At 42.7% G+C, this 20,481-nt stretch overlaps 1 protein-coding gene across 2 annotated transcripts in view; it reads right to left on the bottom strand.

The window, feature by feature from the left end:
- Positions 1–20,481, bottom strand: part of tmtc3 (transmembrane O-mannosyltransferase targeting cadherins 3) — an 83,735-nt gene that overhangs the window by 26,915 nt on the left and 36,339 nt on the right. For both annotated transcript variants that reach the window (XM_078567747.1, XM_078567749.1), the window contains exons 7-8: positions 15,376–15,628; positions 6,514–6,662 (exon numbers count right to left, since the gene is read on the bottom strand). In XM_078567747.1, the coding sequence (XP_078423873.1) occupies positions 6,514–6,662; positions 15,376–15,628 (402 nt within the window). The remainder of the gene's footprint in view (positions 1–6,513; positions 6,663–15,375; positions 15,629–20,481) is intronic.

The following is a 20,481-nucleotide window of genomic DNA, read 5'->3' as shown; positions in this document are numbered from 1 at the left end:
GTCACATTTAAGTAGCAGCTATAACGCCCACAGCAATCAGTTCATTTTAGTGGGTGACTGCATCCATCCATCCATCCATTTTCACACTCTTTCTCCCGGTGAGGTAAGCTGAGCAGGGCTGACCAGACTTCCCTTTCCTCTGCCACAGATTCCGGCTCTTCCTGGAGGATTCCCAGGCGTAGCCAGCCCAGCTGAGAGATGTAATACCTCCAGCATGTACTGGGTCGGCCTTGAGGTCTCTGCCCAGTGGGCCGTGCCTGGTACAGCTCCAGCAGGAGCTTATCGTGGTGTGGGGGGTGGGCATCCCTATCAGATGTCCGAACCACCTCAACAGGCTTCTCTCGATCCGCAGGAGCAGCGAGTCTACTCCGAGGCTCTCGCGGGTTGAACACCTCACCCTGAGCTGGAGAGTACGTCCAGCAACCCTGTGGAGAAACCTCATTTCCGCCGCTTGTACCCGCAATCTTATCCTTTCGGTCATTATCCACAGTTCATGACCATAGGTGAGGATGGGGACATAGGTCGACAGGCAGCTTCGTCCTAAAACTCAGCGCTCGCTTCACCACCACAGGATGGTAGAGCGCCTGCAGAACTGTAGCCACAGTGCCAACCCACTGGTCAATCTCCCGCTCCCACCTGCCATCGCTCATGAACAAGGTCCCAAGATATTTGAACTCCTCCACTAAGGGAAACTGTTCCCTCCTCACTTGGAGGCAGCAACCCTCTCTTTTTCGGGAGAGAACCATGACCTCAGATTTGGAGGTGCTGATCCGCATCCCAGCCACGTCACACTCGGCAGCATAAATGTTCGAGAGCGCGCTGGAGATCGCAGTCGGATGAGGCAAGGAGCACAACATCATCTGCAAACAGCAGAGATACCACCCTCAAGCCCCCAAACTGGATATCCTCTGTACCTCAACTACGCCTTGACATCCTGTCCATGAAAATCATAAACAGGAGCGGAGACAAGACGCAACCTGGGCAGAGTCCAAAGCCCACCTTGAACGAATTTGACTTAACGCTGAGAATGTGGTCACAATTCTCGCTCCTCAAATAGAGGGACCTGATAGCACGCAGAAGCAGAAGGGTGACTGCATCATGTATGGAAAAACCTAAGTCAAGACCCATAGTGAGAGTGATAAATAAACTGGAGACACTGGTGGCCACTCCCTACTAATGATTTTCAATCTGAGAAACTCAATGGCAATGTGTTTTGCTTCATTTTATACACACTTCCTGATTCTGACTGCAAGAGGGTCAGTATTGTAAATAATAACAAACTTTCACCCCATCCACCACAATTAGCATCACTCCCTCCATCACTGGCGCACAGCAGCAGAATGTACCAACTACCAGATGCACTGCAGCAACTCACTAAGCTCCTTCAACAGCACCTTCCAAACCCACAACCTGTACCACTAAGGAGGGCAAGGGCAACAGATACATGTGAACACCTCCTCCTGCAAGCTCCACCTCAAGACACACACCATTCTGACTTGGAACTATATCGCTGTTCCTTCACTGCCGCTGGGTTAAGATCTTGGAGCTCCCTTCCCAAAAGCACGGTGGGTGTGCCTGTTATGACGTGGCAGGCGATGTGTGCCAGGCGGATCAAATCCACGAGGGGAACTTGATCACGCAGACACAACTGTTTTGCAATTAATATTTTAGCTTGAGATGCGTGCCCTGCATTCAAAAGTAATAAGACCACAAGGCCTTATAGGTTTTTACAAAAGTAAATTAAACATTTATTAACAAAAGAAAAGATTTCAAGCACACACATAGGTCTACAAATTACTACTATAATTCCTAAAACCTCTAATTAATCTGGCTCCCAGTTACACCTCCGTTAAGGCAACAGTAAAACAAATAGATTTAAACAGACCCAGGCAAAGCAACACGATACCCTGGACAGTGATATTCAAAGTGAGTTTTCTCAGCTTCGGTTCCTGTAGACAGCAACTTGATGCACAGAGGCTGGAGGCTTATCACACTTCTGTTAGATCTTAGAATGCCTTCCCTCTTACACATAGCCTTCACTCTTTTATACGTTTACCCTTTTCAATGCCAATTCCATTGTTCCGATATGTTTTTGGAACTTTACATTTCTCATAATATAAATCTTTTCATTGTACTAATTTTATTAGTAGCCTTTGAGAAAAATAAACACACTGTTTGGCTTAGGTTCTTCTGGCTAGGTGGAACATCTTACCATCTCTTTGAAATTCAAACTAACCTAATTTATCTGTAAGTGCAAATTTTCCTTGCACCTCACATTCTAAAACTTCAGCCAGGTTTATGTATTTAGCATTTCAAACCTAGCTTCTCGTTGATGCATCGAAGCCTCCAGGCCAGCTGTCTCCAATTCAGTTAAATCTCTCTCTCTCACACACACACAACCCAAACCCCACTATTAATCTACCCTGACGATATTATGAGAACTATTATATTTTCATGACACCTACACCATATTGGCTGCAGTGGTTCAAGAAGGTGGTTCACCAACAACTCAAGAGCAACTAGGAATGGGCAGTAAATGTTGACCTTGCCAGAGATGCCCACAGCACATGAATGAATTAAATAAAAGCATCTTTCACGTCTTCAGGGCACTCGAATGTACACCACAGCCAATGAAGTACTTGTTGGTGTATATTCGCTATTGAAATGTAAGAAATGCAGCAGACAATTTGTACACAGCAAGGTTCCATAAACAAGTGTGAGATAAATCACTTGATAACCTGTTTTAATGGTGTTGGTTGAGGGATAAAATGTTGGCCAAGGCAATAAGAGAGCTATCCCTTCATTTAATCATCGCTATGGGATCTTTTACATTCACCTAAGAGGACATATATAAATGTCAGTCTAACATCTCATCTGAAATACGGCAACACTCCCTCAGTATTGAAGTGCTAGCCCAGATTGTGTGCTTAACTCTCTGGAATGAGATTTAAGCTCAAGAGCTTCTGACTGAAGGGCAAAAGAGCAACCACTGAGCCAAGAGGGTGACACCTTGATGGTGTGAGGAATCCTCCTTCTCACCTTCCTCTTAAAATGCGATACAGAGCACTGCAAATACAAGGGTCATAAAAAGACCTCAGAGATGTTGCAATGAGTCAAAAATGAATACGTTTTACTAAAGATGGACATTTTTTAATAAAAACTACAAACGAGCCTAGGCCTTTGGTACAAAGAATTATAGGGCAAAGTCTTTTTGCTCATTTCTCTGAAACGCTAAGTTGCTGATCTGAGTCACGCTGCCTTGGAGAAAGGTCAGTGGATAGTTGTAACGAAATGTAATACTTATCTTAGTTTTGAATTGGCAATCACAGTTTGGGAACTACAGTTCTTGGCAGGCCTCGGAACTTCTGCACATGCACGGCCGGGAAATGACCGCCCATAAGCGGTTCGGTTTTTTTCCCCCACGTGGTTCGGGCCTTTCACACATGTGCCGGGCAGGAAAGGGCCATACCTGCACAGTTAGTGTTTTGCCTTCTTTGGGCTGGGAACTGACCATGTTTGCCCACACAGAAGAGAAAGGATGCAAGGGAGTGAAACTGCATGTCAGGGACCTGAACTGGAGCATCATTGCAGAGTGTGCGTTCCAAGGAGCAGGCTACGGGGAGGGAGACAGGGAGAAGGTCCCAAACCAAGGAATGCGACAGAAAGAAGTCCCAGAATTAAGTCCCAGGCTGGGACAAAGACAGGGATCAGAAAGAGGTCCCAGAAGTCAAGTTTAAAAAAAGGAGCAGAGCAACAGACTCTGAATTAAAGACAGAGCTGTGAGGAGCAAACTTCAAGCGAAGCAGGCTTGAGAGAAGCCTTCACGATCTGAGGAGGCAGCCGAAATTTGGTACCTCCTTACCGCAGGCCTTTTGGAGTAGTAGTGTTTTGCTTGGCATGGCCGAAGATCTGAAAATGTGTTTCGAAGGTGAAATTTGAGTGTACTCAGAGATCCAGGGGAAAGGAAACTCGTAAGGTGAGATTGAAACCCTGGAGGTGGATCCTTGTTGAAGCCGTCCAAGTGGGAACGACATTTGAAAAGAATTACAGGGCAAAATCTTCAAATGTAGAGATTGGAAGCCCTTGTTAGAAAGACAAGAGTTTCAGTGAGACTATTAGGCTTACAATGTGACAGACGTCTGGGTGGATTGTCGAGAAATCCATGGAATTTGCTTTGGTCGCATCTGTCATTTACTTTGATATGTGTTAAATTGGAACACAGCTAATCTGTTGATCATGTACCTCATACGTACCTGAACATTAGAATATAAGATAAATATGGTAAATGGTTTTATCTTTCTAAATGTGGCTGTAAAGTTATAGCTGGCGTGAAGGAATACTGAATATGTGAATCACATTTTGAGTTTGCATTGAGATCTTTCCAACCTTTTTGTCTGGTGTAATATAGTTCATTTTTCTTGTTTAATAAATGCTTTATTCTTCATGTTAAAGGTTCATCAGTAGACTCCTGTCAATTTGTTCAGTAACTTTCCTCCACGGTTTCTAAAGAACAACAAAGTTAGGATCTATCAAGCCAGGTTTCAAACTGGGATGTGACTTGTCCATTATTTACGTGAGCTGGGATCATAACTAGAGTTGTCATCAGGACAATTGAGGGCGATTTGTCAAAATTATGGGAATTTTCACTCATTTTTTGCAGGAAAATTTCAGAATATTTGCTGTTGCAAAGATCAAATTTTTAGTTGTTTTAATGTTTTTAAATTTAATCCTATTCTTTCAGTTGATAAAGTCAGTCACTTTTTTATTCTGTCTCAATTTAAAAACACACAAGCACGTACACACACATACAGATAGGTATATACACACCCATATGCACAGGTATACACGCACGTTTATACATATACCCACACACACATACCGCACGTATAATATATATTACATATATGTACACATACACACATATATCATGCTGACACTGATTGCTCCCTCCTCTCCAACTTACACTGATATTCTTCTCTTCCCTCAGTTCAAACCAGCATTCTTCTCAACTCCCACCCTTATTCCCCCACTCTAATCCACGCTGCTTACTTCCATGCATACCACCCCCAACTTCCCTCATCTCCACTTATCAATCCCAGCTCACACAATACAACCCTTCCATTCTCCCAATTCACGCGGGTGGTCTTTCCTAACTCACCCTTCACCGCCACTCCTAACCTGCTCCAGGGATCAAAGGGGAACTTGGACTACAATTCCAAATAGCACAAACTACTCACCGGAGCTGTGTAGCTAAGCACAGGGAGCAAAGCTCAGGGGCAAGTCAGCAGGGAGACCAGGGCAGATTTCATGGGAGAGAGGGCTCTGGATTCTGACACTCCAGGGCTATTTAATACAGACTGTGCAATAAAAAAGTGGCAGCAATTTTTGCAGAACCCACAACGCTCTTGCATAAAAACAGCTTTGGCGAAACTTTGGGAACCATTAATCCCAGCTAACTGTGATAGACTCTTTGCACTCCAACAGTGGAGGTAGCCTGGGACACAAAACTTAGAGGGTGCTGACTTAACATAGGCTTCCCTTCTAGGAAGGGGTGGCCAAAAGCTTGGTCAAAGAATTGAGTCCAGAATGTTTCTGAAGGTGTTTTTTAAAAAAAAAGTTTGGAAGATGAAGAAGGGTGCCTGAACAGCAACACAATAGCTAAACAGTCTGATGCCAATGATAAGTCAAAGGGGTCTGGAGTAGTAAGGAAGACTGATTCAGAGGAACAGTGCAGTCGGGTGAGGACATACGGCATGTGGGAGATTAAAGCATGATGCAAAGCTATGGAGGGATTTATAGACAAGGATAAGAATTAGATAGAATGTGCAAGCACAGAAAACAGGCCATTCCACTCAACTGCTCCATGACTGGGTTTACGCTCCACATGATCCTTCTCGCAATCCCTCTAATTCTAACCATATCAACATGCCTTCCTGTGCTTTTCTCCCTCGTGTATCTATCCAGTTTCCCCTTAAATGTATCTATGCTATTCTCCTCATTAATCCTTGTGATAGTGAGTTTCACATTCTAACCCTTCCCTGGGTGAAGAAATTTTTCCCCCAATTCTTTATTGGAGTTATTATCTTATATTTATGATCCCTTGTTTGGTTCTTCTCTATGTCTACCCTACCAAACCTTTTCATAATATTAGAGACCACAACATGGTCTTCTCTTTTCTAGAGCAGAAAGACCCAGTATATTCAATTTTTCTTGATAGGGATAACCTCTCATATTTTGGTACCATCCTTGTAAACTTTTTTGCACCTTCTCTATATCCTTTGTATGATATGGAAGCCAGAACTGAGCACAGTAAGTGTGGATCTAATCAAGTTTCTATCCAACTTCAATGCTTTTCCACTCTATTCCTCAAGACATTAACACTGGTGCATTGTTTGAATTAAGCAGCATGGTCAATCCTATTTTCATTGTACTGCTAATGATCAATGCAGAACTTTCTGCGCACTGCAAATGCAAGTTAACCTGTATAAAGATTCAACATTATTAAAACAATACCGTGTTTCCGTTATCTTCTTCCATCCATGGGCAACCAGCAAACAAAACCCCATGCTGGGTACGTAAAGCACACGCTCTGCTACCACAAAGCCAACAGGGAAGAACAAGTTTGATGCTGGAATGAATGGCAACACCATAAATGAAAGTGCCTGGAAAGAGAAAGCAATATTTGAGCATTGTGTAGAATTAGAAGTCAAACAACAAATAGCATTTATGTAGGCCTTTAGTGAACAAAACATCTCAAAGTATTTCAGGGAATGAGGGAATGCAAGCTGTGCTATAGCTGGAGGCCAGTAGTTTGTTTTTAAGAGTGGAGAGAGCAGTAGAAATGTGAAAAGGCTTCATTGGCTACAAAACCCCTGGGTGGTGGTGGGGTGGGTGCCAAAATTTAGAAAGATTTATCTAAATGCAAGTCTCCTCCCACTCTCCCCACCTGACCCTTCAATGACAAGAACCAACATGCATATGTCACAGTTAAATGTTAAAACCAAAGGACTTATAAAAATACTATTGACCAAACTTTCTCACATTCATTCCGCTGCTCATTTTGTAGCATTGGTTTTCTCTGCTGCTTGAAACTTTGAACAGTGCAAAACTGAGTCACTTCTTTGACAATGTACAGCTGTGGAACTCAACTATTATTTTCTTTTATTTGTTTAATTGTTCTCAGGAAGTAGTAGTCAGCAAGTTACTCTGGTTGTTTCACAAACTGGTGGCTTATTAAGGCATTTTAGAGTCAGCCACACAGCATGCCACATATTGGCCAGACCAGACCAAACTGGAGTGTGCTGGCAGAGCAAGGCATTACTTCCAACCACCTCAGTCCTTGACCTGATCTCAATTGCTCCAAGCAAAAATGGGCACAATGATTACAGCAAAAACAACTTACATTTACATAGCTGCTTGAACATAGGAAAATGTCCTAAGGCGCTTCCCAGGAACAGGTGAAGCTGGCTAGAAGGCCAGCGATAGGTGGAGGCAAAGGAGAGATTGCAAAAGATGTCATAAACAAAAGGTCAAAGCGGTATTAATGGTGGTGGTACTGGCAAAAGGAGGTACTAATGGTGACATTAAGAGTAGAAAGCAGAATGAGCAAGTGACAGATGGCCCTAGTGGGGGTGGGGTGGGGAGAGGGGATGGTAGTGGGAATAAAGATTGAAAATAGGCTAAAAGGTGGGGATAAAACAATGAATAAACATGGAATAAATTTTAAAAATAATAAAAATAAAACCATTTACCACCACCATTAACACCCTTTTGACCTTTTGTTTATGACATATTTTACAATCTCTCCTTTGCCTCCACCTATTACTGACCTTCTTTCCAGCACTACCTGCCCCACCCCAACCCCCCTCCCCTCCCCACCCCTTAACAGTATATATTTCACCATATTTGTATTTCTCTTTAGTTCTGAAGAAGAGTCATACGGACTCGAAACGTTAACTCTGTTTTTCTCTCCACAGATGCGGTCACACCTGCTGAGTTTTTTCCAGCATTTTTTGTTTTTGTTTCAGATTTCCAGCATCCGCAGTATTTTGCTTTTATATAAATCAGACAAAACTGGAAACTGAGCCACAAAAGGAAATATCAGACAGGTGACCAGAAGGCGTTGTTAAAGGTTGAGGTTTTAAGCATAATAAAAACAGAAAATGCTGGAAACACTCAGCAAGGTCTGATAGCATCGGTGGAGGGAGAAACAGAGTTAACATTTCGAGTCCATATGACTCTTCTTCAGGTTTTTAAGCAGTGGCTTAGAGGAGGAGAGAGAGAGAAAGATACAGAGGTGCATAAATGTAAAGAGGGAATTCTAGAGCTTATGGCCAGGGCAGTTGAAAGCATGGCTGCCAATGGTGGAGCGACGAAAATTGGAGATGTGCAAGAATTATAGGAGCACGGAGATCTTGGAGGGCTATAGCGCTGGGGTAAATGGGGAGGGACGAGGTCATGGATTTGAAAACTTAAAATGTAGCCACGCAGCAGCATTTGCACTAGCCAGGTTACATTCCTGCACATCTGTCTCCTCTTCACCCCTCCGAAAACTAATTACTGCACTAAGACGTGGGGATTTGTAAAGAAATTCAGGGCTAAAGTTAAAAGATATAAAACCTGGAACCTGTGCCAACAGGAAGCATGCACAGTATTCATTTTAAACCGAAGAGATCTGTTCAATTTGCTGATAAAGGTGATGGTTGCATGAATGAACAACATTTTAGGGTCCAGTGCTCAAGAACAATATTCAAAGAAAGACCTTGCATTTATTTAGTTCCTTTCATCGTCTCAGTGAGCTCTGAGGCACTCTACAGCCAATTAAGTGCTTTTGAAGTGTAGTCACTGCTGTAATGTAGGTAACGTTAATGCACTTTCAAACCAAGGGAACACAATCAGATGTAGAACAAAACTTAATGTACCTTGTGTCCCAGTGACACGTCAGAACCTTATTATTCAAGTGAAAATGTTCCCATTTTTATGGTCTCAGAAATTTTGGGTTCCAAGGTGAAAACTAAATCCAGCTCATCTTAGACCATAAGACGTTGGAGCAGAAGTAGGCCGTTCAGCCCATCAAATCTGCTCTGCCATTCAATGAAATCATGGCTGATCTGATAATCCTCAACTCCACTTTCCTGCCTTTTCCCCATAACCCTCGATTCCCTTACCAATTAAAAATCTGTCCATCTCAGCCTTGAATATACTTAACGACCCAGCCTCTACAGCCCTCTGCAGTAAAGAATTCCACAGATTCACTACCCTCAGAGAAGAAATTCCTCCTCATCTCTGTCTTAAATCAGCGACCCCTTACACTGAGATTATGCCCTCTGGTCCTAGACTCTCCCACAAGGGGAAAAAACCTCTCAGCATTTACCCTGTCAAGCCCCCTAAGAATCTTGTGTTTCAATAAGATTGCCTCTCATTCTTCTAAACTCCAATGAGTACATGCCCAACCTACTCAACCTCTCCTCATAGGAAAATCCCTCCATATCAGGGATCAACTTAGTGAACCTTCTCTGGCCTGCCTCCAATATCTTTCCTTAGATAAGGGGGCCAACACTGTTCACAGTAGGTGTGGTCTAACTAATGCCCTGTATAGTTTTAGCAAGGCTTCCCTATTTTTATACTCCATTCCCTTTGAAATAAAGGCCAACATTCCATTTGCCTTCCCTGATACCTGTTGAACTTGTATGTTAGCTTTTTGGGATTCATGTACGAGGACCCCCAAATCCCTCTGTGCTGCAGCTTTCTGCAGTCTTTCTTCATTTAAATAATATTTAGCTCCTCTATTCTTCCTGCCAAAATGTATAACCTCTCATTTTCCCACATTATATTCCATCTGCCAAGTTTTTGCCCACTTAACCTGTCTAAATCCCTCTGTAGACCCTGTGTCATCCTCCTCACCACTTGCCTTCCCACCTATTTTTGTGTCATCTGCAAAGTTGGCGATAGCATATTCACTTCCCTCATCTAAGTCATTAATATATATTGTAAATAATTGTGACCCCAGCACTGATCCTCGTGGCACTCCATTAGTTACAGGTTGCCATCCTGAAAATGCCCCCCTTATCTCAACTGTCTGTCTTCTATTAGTTAGCCAGTCCTCTATCCATGCTAATACACTACCCACAACACCATGGGCTCCTATCTTATTAAGTAGCCTTATGTGCGGTACCTTATTGAACGCCTTTTGGAAATCCAAATATATTACAACTACCGGTTCCCCTTTATATATCCTGCTCGTTACATCCTCAGGGAGTTCTAATAAATTTGTCAGGCATGATTTCCCCTTCATGAAGCCATGCTAACTCTGCTTGATTAGATTATGCATTTCTAAATGCTCTGCTATTACATCCTTTATAATAGACTCTAACATTTCCCCAATGATGGATATTAAGGTAACAGGTCAAAAGTTACCTGTTTTTTGTCTCCCTCCCTTTTTGAATTAGGGCATTACATTCGCAGTTTTTCAATCTACTGAGACTTTTCCAGAATCTAAGGGGATTCTTGGAAGATTACTACCAGTGCACCCACTATTCGTGTTGCTACTTCCTTCAATACCCTAGGATGCAACCCATCAGATCCAGGGGACTTATTGGCCTTCAGCCCTATTCGTTTCCCTAGTACTTTTTCTCTAATGATAGTTATTGTATTTACTTCCTCCCTGCCTTTTGCCCCTTGATTATTTAGTATTTTTGGTATTAGTGTATTCTACCGTGAAGACTAATGCAAAGTAGTTATTCAACTCCTCTGCCATTTCCTAGTACCCCATTATTATTTCCCCAGCCTCATTCTCTAAGGGGCCTATATTGACTTTGGCCTCTCTCTTCCTTTTTATATGTTTAAAGAAACACTTACTGTCCATTTTTGTATAACTTGCTAGTTTACCCTCAAAGTTTATTTTCTCCCTCTTTTTTATTTTTTTGGTCCTCTTTTGTTGGTTTTTAAAACTTTCCCAATCCTCTGGGTTACCACTAATCTTTGCCACATTGTATGTTTTCTCTTTCAATTTGATACTATCTTTAACTTCTTTGATTAACCATGAGATAAAAACAAAAAACTACTGCGGATGCTGGAAATCCAAAACAAAAACAGAATTACCTGGAAAAACTCAGCAAGTCTGGCAGCATCGGTGGAGAAGAAAAGAGTCGACGTTTCGAGTCCTCATGACCCTTCAGCAGAACTGAGTAATATTAGGAGAGGGATGAAATATTTGAAGCATTTTTGCTGCCAGACCTGCTGAGTTTTTCCAGGTAATTCTGTTTTTGTTTTATATTTCATCCCTCTCCTAATATTACTCAGTTCTGCTGAAGGGTCATGAGGACTTGAAACGTCGACTCTTTTCTTCTCCACCGATGCTGCCAGACCTGCTGAGTTTTTCCAGGTAATTCTGTTTTTGTTTTGGTTAACCATGATTGGTTTATCCCCTTCCTAGAATCCTTCTTTCTCACTGGGATATGACTCACTTGGTTATGAGTCATGAGCTATTTTCTTAAGCGTCTGCCATTTTTCATCAACCATCTTTTCTGCTATACTCCTTTCCCAGTCCACTCCATCCAACCCTGCCCTCATTCCTTTGTAATTACCCTTATTTACATTTAGCACAGTTGTTTCCAACCCAAGTTTCTCACTCTCAAACTGAATGCTAAATTCTGCCATGTTATGGTCACTGTTTCCTAGGGGATCTTTTACTCTGAGAACATTTATTAAAGCTGCCTCATTACACATTACCAGATCCAAAATAGCCTGATCCCTGGTTGGATCCACAACATATTGTTCTAGGAAACTGTCCCGAATACACTCCATGAATTCTTGCTCGTGGCTACCTTTGCCAATAAAGTCACCCATGATTAACGTACTGCCTTTTTTATATGCCCTCATTATCTCCTGATTTATTTCCTGTCCTACAGTATAGCTACTATTAGGGGGCCTATAGACTACTCCCACCAGTGTCTTCTTCCCTTGTTATTTCTTACCTCCACCCATATGGATTCTACATCTTCCGACCCAAGACCAGATCCTGCTTATTCCATCTCGTACTAACATAGCTATCCCATCACCTTTCCTTCCTGCCCGTCCTTTCGAAAAGTCATATACCCCAGCGTATTTAGTTCCCAGCTTTGATCTTCTTGTAACCATGTCTCCATAATGGCTATAAGCTCACACCCATTAACCTCTATTTGTTGTTCCAAATATTATGTGCATTTAAGTAAAGAGCCATTAATTTAGCCTTTTTACCATTTTTTTCCCCCTTTGACCCTATTGGCCGCTTTTTTTTTATGCTTGTACACTCTGTCCCTTCCTGTCAAACTCTGGGTATCAATACCTAAATATCTGCTTTGCAACGTTGTCATATCCTTTTGCTTTGTTAGCCTATGTATCCCATCTCCAGAACCCTCCCCACCCCACTATTTAGTTTAAAGCCCTCTCGGCAGCCCTCATTATTCGATTCGCCAGGACACTGGTCCCAGCACGGTCCAAGTGAAGCCCATCCCACCAGAACAGCTCCCTTCTACCCCAGTACTGGTGCCAGTTCCCCGTGAACTGAAATCCATTCCTCCCACACCAATCTTTGAGCTACGCATTTAACTCCTTACTTTTTTTACCCTGTGTCAGTTTTCCCGTGGCTCAGGTAGTAATCCCGAGATTATAACCTTGGAGGTTCTGTTTTTTAATTTAGCTCCTAACTGTTCAAATTCTTTCAGCAGAACCATTTTCCTAGTCCCATCAATGTCATTGGTACCAATGTGGGTGACGACAACTGGATCCCTCCCCTCCCACTCCAAGTTCTTTTCCAGCCCTGAGGAGATGTCCTTAACCCTGGCATCAGGCAGGCAACAGCGCTTCGGGACTCATGCTCACGGCTGCAGAGATCCCCCTAATTATACTATCCCCTACCAATACTATGTTCCTATTTCCTCCACCCCACTTGAATAGTTCCCTGTGCCATGGTGAGTTCGCTCATCCTCCCTGCAGTCCCCGCTCTCATCCACACAGCTTGCAAGAGCCTCGTAGCTGTTGGACAGTTGCAGGGGCTGAGGATCTTTGAACGCTACCCCCGAGTCCCCATACCTGCTTCACCTGCAGTCACACCCTCCAGTTGCTGATCACAGACCAAATTTGAATTACCTAATCTGAGGGATGTGATCGCCTTCTGGAGCAAAGTGCCTAGGTAACTTTCCCCTTCCCTGATATGGCACAATGTCTGCAGCTCGGACACTAGCTCCTTAACTTAGATTTGAAGTTCCTCGAGCTGCAAAGCCTAACGATGTGTTCACTCTGGGTCACCTTGGTGTCCAACAGCTCCCACATGCTGCAGCCAGCAACACATCATCCGTTCTGTCATCACTGTTGTATTTTATTTAATTGCTTAATTAATTATTCTAGTATCCCTGCTCTATACCCTTGAAGAATCCCCCATTCTTTACACCTTACTGTAATTTTTTACATACCGGTATCGATCTTATACTTAACAAGCTATTTTTTAAAAGAGAAAAAAAGCTAGAGACTTAAACACAAACTAAAGACCTTACTTATACTTTAAAGGCTAGAAATACTCACCAATTCTACTCATCAATCAGTTGTTCTCCGCACTCTTCAATGGTCTCTAGCCTCTCTCTCCGTGCTTTTTAATGGTCTCTCACTCTTCTTGCACTCTCTCACTGTTAATGGCCCCGCTGCTCCTCTCACTCTCTCGCTGTTAATGACCCCGCTGTTTCTCGCACTCTCCCCCAACTGGGCCATTGAGCCCACCAATGAAAAAGGTGACTTTGGATGCTGCATTTACATTGCTGCCCTGGCTCTGTAGCTTTCACAAGAACTAGGGAAAACCACTGCATCTCAGCCTCAGTGGCAGTGCCTCATTGATCTTGGCATTATGAGAGCATCTTGGAGCAGAGAACGCTGAAAGGAGGGTTGACAGAGGTATTCAAAATCATGGCGGGGGGGAGGTCTAGAAAGAATAGACGGAGAGAAACTGCCTCATGCATGGAGGAAGATTTAAATCAAGGCCTTTAAAAGAGAATCAGATAAGCCCATGAGGGGAAAAAAAATGGCAGAATTAGAGGGAAAGAGTGGAGCAATGTGGCTAGCTGAGTTGTTCTTGCAGAGAGCTGGCATGGGGTCAGTGGGCTGAATAGTCTCCTTCTGCGCTGTTACCACCACTCTCCTCAAACCCCTCACACCATCCTCATTGGTCTACACTGCCTTCTCATCCCTCTAATAAGTCTGGTGCTCGTTTTCAAATCTCCCCAGGTCTCCCAGCCCCACCATCTCTACAACCTCTTCTGGGACAGCGCAGTAGGCACTGATTCACTGAATTTCTTCAAGCAAGAGTTGGGCCTGTTTTTGGCTGGCCTCTTGTACAAGAGGCAAGTATTGACTAACATTAATCAGGGCCAGATTGGTCTCCTGGATTAATTTTGATCTCCTAAGGGAGTCGGAATAAACTTTTGCAGAGCTTGCCAATTTTCGTATGTTCCTTCTCCTTTTGCCTCACGGTAGGGAGGCACAGCCTTTAAGCTGCCTAATCTCTCGGGTTCTTCGCCTCCACCCCACTGGCACACCAACTTGCCCTAAACCTTTTAAAAAAAAACTTCTTGACTGTTCGTACCTCAGTTTATTAAGCAATTATTCTGCGAAGTGACTTGGGACATCTTTGTTGCTGATGTTAAAAGCTCTTATAGAAATATAAGCTGCTGTTGAATGAGACAGGTGATTTGTAGATAAATTGAAGCCTCAGGGAGATATTTGCAAGGTATTTGCTTAAATATGATGAGCGCTTATTTAAGATCATTAGTGAGAAATACAATTCTTAGAAGAATTCTGTGGCGTAATTAGTACATTGTGAAAACTTGAGTAGAAAAAAACCTGATGCACTATTAGTATATTGCATGTCAATCTCTCTACCTGTCACAAGAATGGGTAAATAATCCAAATGTTCAGACAATGTGTATTTAAAAAATACAGTATATTGGAAAATAGCAGCACACCCAAATCTGTAGAATGAAATTCATTTTGCAGCAGAATCATAGAAACATACCGCAGAGGAGGCAGCCATTCAACACATTGTACCTGTGCCAGCTCTTTGAAAACTAGATAATTAGTCCCATTTCTCTGCTGTTTCCCCATAGCCTTGCAAAGTTTCCTTTTTCAATCATACATCCAATTCCCCACCATTGGAGACAATGCACTCTACATCATAATAACTTGCTGCACCAAAAATTCTCATTTTCCTCACTGACTCTGTTGTCAATTACTTTAAATCTGTATCCTCTGGCTACTGACATTCCTGCTGGTGGGAAGTCATTCATATTTGCGCTATCAAAATACAGTAAATGATACAATCAGTAGGGTAGTTTCTGTACCTGCTCTTACCATTATTACAACTTGGGATGATTCTCCAGGATAGCGAAGACTATAATGTATCAGCAGAGCCATTAGAAAATAGAAAGTGACTGTGGCGAGGTTCCGAATATCTAAGGCCGATTCCACTAGTGGGATAGTGCCCATCGTCCAGTCACAGCACAATTGTGACGGGTTCAGGAGAAGCCAGCCATTCAATGGCAAGAGATAGTTGAACGTGAGCTGCCTCACAGGGCTCGGACTGACAGCAGCTGGATTATCAAACCTGAGATAGAAAAATTAAATCGTTAGCAAACTCTAAACATGAAACTTGGTATCCATATAATAATAAAAACTTGTGTTTAAATAGTGACTTTAACATAGTAAAATGCCTCAAGGCACTTCACAGAAGCATTATCTGACTTCGCACTGAGTCACATAGGAGATATTAGTGCAGGTGACCAAAAGCTTGGTTAAAGAGTAAGGTTTTAAAGGAGAACAGAGAAGTAGGGAATTCAAGAAAATAGGAACAGGAGCTCAATTAGCCCTTCCAGCCCCGTTCTGAAATTCAATGAAATCATGACTGGCTTATCTCTTAACACCATCTACCTATCTAGGCTCCATATCCTTTTATACTTTGTCTCGCAAAAATCTCAGATCTAAAATTATTAAATGAGCTAGCATTTACTACTTTTTAATTGGAGAGAGGTCCACACTTTTATTATCCTTTGGGTGAAGGAGTGTGTCCTAACTTCTCTCCTGAATAGCCTGGCTCTGATTTTATGGCTAGATTCTCTTACTCTACACTTCCCCACCAGCAGAAACTGTTAACTCCATCTACCTTCTCAATTCTTTCAAAACGTTAAAAGCTTCAATCAAATCACCCCTTATGCTTCTATATTCCAATGAATACAAACCTATCTCGCTCATCAACCTACACATCCTTAATTTCAAATCCCTTGATAGCCCCACCTCTCCCTATTTCTGTAACCTTCCTCTGCCCTACAACCACCCAAGTTATCTGCAATTCTCTAATTCTGGCTTTCAAGTGTCCCTGATTTTGATCACTCTGCCATTTGTGGCCATGCCTTCAGCTGTCAAGGCCCCCAAGTTCTGGTATACCCTCCCTAAATCTCTCTTTCCTACTTTAAGAGTCTCCTTAAAACCTAGCTCTATGACCAAACTTTTGGCCAGCTGCCTTAATATTACCTAAAGTGGCTGGGTGCTAATTTTTTTCTTTATAACACAGAAGTACAAGTTGGTTTTGTTGTAGTTGATGTAATCCTTCCTTAGTGCTGTAACCTTAGAACCCTGGTGACACAGTTTAGGGCAGAATTCAAGAGTTTAGGACCTAATTGCTGATAATGTCTTATCAGGTGTCTTTGAAGCCTTCCAAAGCATGTGTCATGTCTCTTAGACACGAAAGGGATCATGAACGGTTTAAAACCAAACCTGACTGGACTCTGCTGAACCAAAGGATGGCTGCTACATGACTCTGGTCACATGACTCAAGGTTGGCTACAGCTTCTGGCAGTTTCTGAACAGCAGTTACTAGACAAAACCAACCGTCATCAGTGTGGAATCTCACATCCCTCTTTGTGAGGACATTAGAATAAACAAAACCAGGGGCGCAGCAGATGGTCGGTCTCTCCAGCCTAAACTATAACAAAGGAGAGCCATCGAAACTCTGCCATCTAGCCATCGTTATACCTGAAGAGGCGCTAAGAGCCACCATTTCTCTCATAAGGTGGACAATGGATTTAACCAGAAGCACAGAAACTGCTCGTTAACCTGCAATTGCCTCACTAATGGGCCACATCACATGACCCAAACTTCCAGCCTTCGGAACACTTCTAGTATTACATTTCGAGACTCATAAGTCAGTCTGCTGATGTACCTCCAACCTTCAAGATTCAACAGCAGGGCTTCAGGTTGACAAAGCAACCTGAAACAAGTCTTGGCTCTTCAAAACCTGTTTAACTGGAAGACTCTGATCTTTACCTGCCAAGCAGACCAAGTCTATGTACAGCAATCTCATCTCACTGTATTGTCTTCCATTTTAAAGAAATTCGGTGCTGCTGACTTCAGCTAGCAACTAACTTCTCCGAGAAGGAACACCCCACCCCACCTCTGGACTTTGACTTTATGGACTCTGGAAATCACTTGAACTGATATTAATTTTTGTAGTTCTTCCACTGTTGTGTTGTTTATAGTGGTAAAACTCCTCTTTTCTATCGCACTTACGGTATATTTGGGTGTGGGTGTGAAGTTGCGATCTCCCCCTGACCCCGTCCCTGGGTTTGAACATGTGAATAAACTAACTTTCTGAATTAATCATTAAAAAAAAAACATTTGCTGCGAGTCACTTCAAAAATTGGACCTCACAAACGCAGGGTTTGGGAAAAACACACCACTGCACATTTTTAAACAATTAAAAAACACCTCTGCTTACAGACAGATGGTGAGAGGATAAAGGAGTTCAGTTTGCCTCTCTCTCTTGTCCTTAACACATGCAATTACCTTGGGCATTCATGAAATTCAATGACATGTTTTGTAGTGCCCAGCACCAACACTGATGCGAGGAGGTCTGTGAACGTTGTACCACTATTTAAAAAGGGTGCAAGGGGTAGGCCAAATAATCATAGGCCACTCAGTCTGACTTTGGTGGTGGGCCGAATTATTAGAATCAATTGTGAGAGACAGGGTAAACTGTCTCTCAGAAAGGAACGGATTAATCAGGAATAGTCTGCATGGTTTTCTTAGGGGAAGGGCATGTCTTACTAATTTAATCATATTTTTTGAGGAAATAACAAGGAGGATTGGTGAGGGTAGAGCAGTGGATATTGCCTACATGGATTTTAGTAAGGCATTTGACAAGGTCCCACATGGCAGACTGGTCAGAAAAGTAAACACCTGTGGGATACAGGGAAATGCAGCAAGTTGGATCCAAAATTGGCTCAGCGACAGGAAACAAAGGGTAATAACAAACAAAAAACTACCGTGGATGCTGGAAATCCAAAACAAAAACAGAATTACCTGGAAAAACTCAGCACGTCTGGCAGCATCGGCGGAGAAGAAAAGAGTTGACGTTTCGAGTCCTCATGACTCTGCTGAGTTTTTCCAGGTAATTCTGTTTTTGTTTAACAAAGGGTAATGGTTGACGGATGTTTTTGCAAATGGAAAACGGTTTCCAATGGCATTCCACAAAGGCTCAGTGTTGGGTCCCTTGGTGTTTATTGTATATATTAATGATTTGGACTTAAAAGTAGGTGGCATGGTTGGGAAATTTGCAGGTCACACAAAAATTGGTCGTTTAGTTGATAGTGAAAAGGATAGCTGTTGTCTCCAGAATGATATCAATGGTTTGGTTGAGTGGGTGGAAAAAAGTGGCAGATGAATACAATCCAGAGAAGTGTGAGGGAATGCATTTGGGGAGGACAAACAAAGCTAGTGAATACACAATGAAGGGGAGGATATTGGGAGGGGTAGAGGAAATGAGGAACCTTGGAGTGCACGTCCACAAGTCCCTGAAGGTGGAAGGACAGATGGTTAAGGTGGTAAAGAAAGCATGTGGAATGTTTTCCTTTATTGGACGAGGTATAGAACACAAAAGCAGGGATGCAATGATGGAACTGTATAAAACACTGGTTAGGCCAAAGCTGGAATTTTGTGTATAGTTCTGGTCACATTACAAGAAGGACTTAATAGCTCCAGAGAGAATACACAGGAGATTTACAAGAATGTTGCCAGGGCTTGAAAATTGCAGCCATGAGGAAAAATTGGATAGACTGGGGTTGTTTTCCTTAGAACTGAGATAGCTGAGGGGTGACCTGATTGAGGTGTACAAGATTATGAGGGACGTAGATAGAGGAGACAGGAATGCCCTGTTTCCCCTAGCGGAGAGGTTAATTACCAAGGGGCACAGATTTAAGGTGAATGGTAAAAGGATTAGAGGGAACATGAGGAAAGATTTCTTCACCCAGAGGGTGGTGGGTGGCTGGAATTCGCTGCCTGGTTTGGTGGTGGAGGCAGAAACCCTCAGCTCATTTAAAAGGTACCTGGATCTGCACCTAAAGTGCTGTATCCTGCAAGGCTATGGACCGGGTGCCGGAAGGTGAGATTAGAATGGCCATCAAATTTTTAATTTTTTATTTTTCAGCTGGCACAGACATGATGGGCTGAATGGCCTTTTTCTGTGCCGTAAGTTCTCTATGGTTCTATGAATAAGCTTCTATTATTTGGTTGTGTTGAGTGAGTAAGAAATATTGGTTGGGACACCAGAGGAATTGGCTCTTCTCTTCAAATGGTACCTCAGGATTTTTTGACATTTCCTCAAACAGACAGGCCAGGCCTGGAGTTAGCATCTCACGCCTGATAATGCAGCGCTCCTTCAATACTGCACTCATGCATTAGCCCCGAGTGGGGCTCGAGCCCACAACTTTCCGATTCAGAAAACACAAACACCAACTAAACCAAACTGACACTGAAGACCATATGAGCAATTTTCTGGAAAAAAGGTTAAGGTTGGGCGCTACACGCTATAAAGCACACTTTAAAAGTTATATCGATCCAACTATATCCTTCTCAACTTTCACTTTACGTGTTTCAGTCCTAAGGCTAAGGCACCTTCGAAAAATGTGTATGCTGGATTCAGCTGACTTCTGATCGACCTGTGTTCAGCAATTTGAAAGCAACATTGCTCTGAGCTGTACTACTGGGAAAATCTACAGACCAGAGCACCATCTACAGGCCAAACAAGCTTCCTTCATAAAGTAATTGAAGTCTTTTTCTAACCACACGTGGTCTTTGAAGGCCAGGAAAAATGGCTGGACATTTATTTTAATTCTTTTCAATGATCGCTGCTGCTGGCAAATCAAGAGGGTTTTATTGTGACAATCCAAAATGTAACAGTTCTATAATATATAAAACACACACTCCAAATTTAATGTGATAGAAAGGTGGCACTACTTAGGATAAACAGCACAAAAGCGGGCCGTTTGGTCCAACCAGGCCATGCCAGCGTTCATGCTCTACTTGTGCCTCCTTCCATGTTTCCTCATCCAAATCCATCATTATAACCTCTATTCCCTTCTCCATCATATGTCCATCTAGCTTCCCCTTAAATACATCGATGCTACT

This window comes from Cetorhinus maximus, chromosome 22 (assembly GCF_964194155.1).
Source record: "Cetorhinus maximus chromosome 22, sCetMax3.hap1.1, whole genome shotgun sequence".
NCBI lineage: Eukaryota > Metazoa > Chordata > Chondrichthyes > Lamniformes > Cetorhinidae > Cetorhinus > Cetorhinus maximus.
This window is presented reverse-complemented; position numbering and strand designations above follow the sequence as displayed.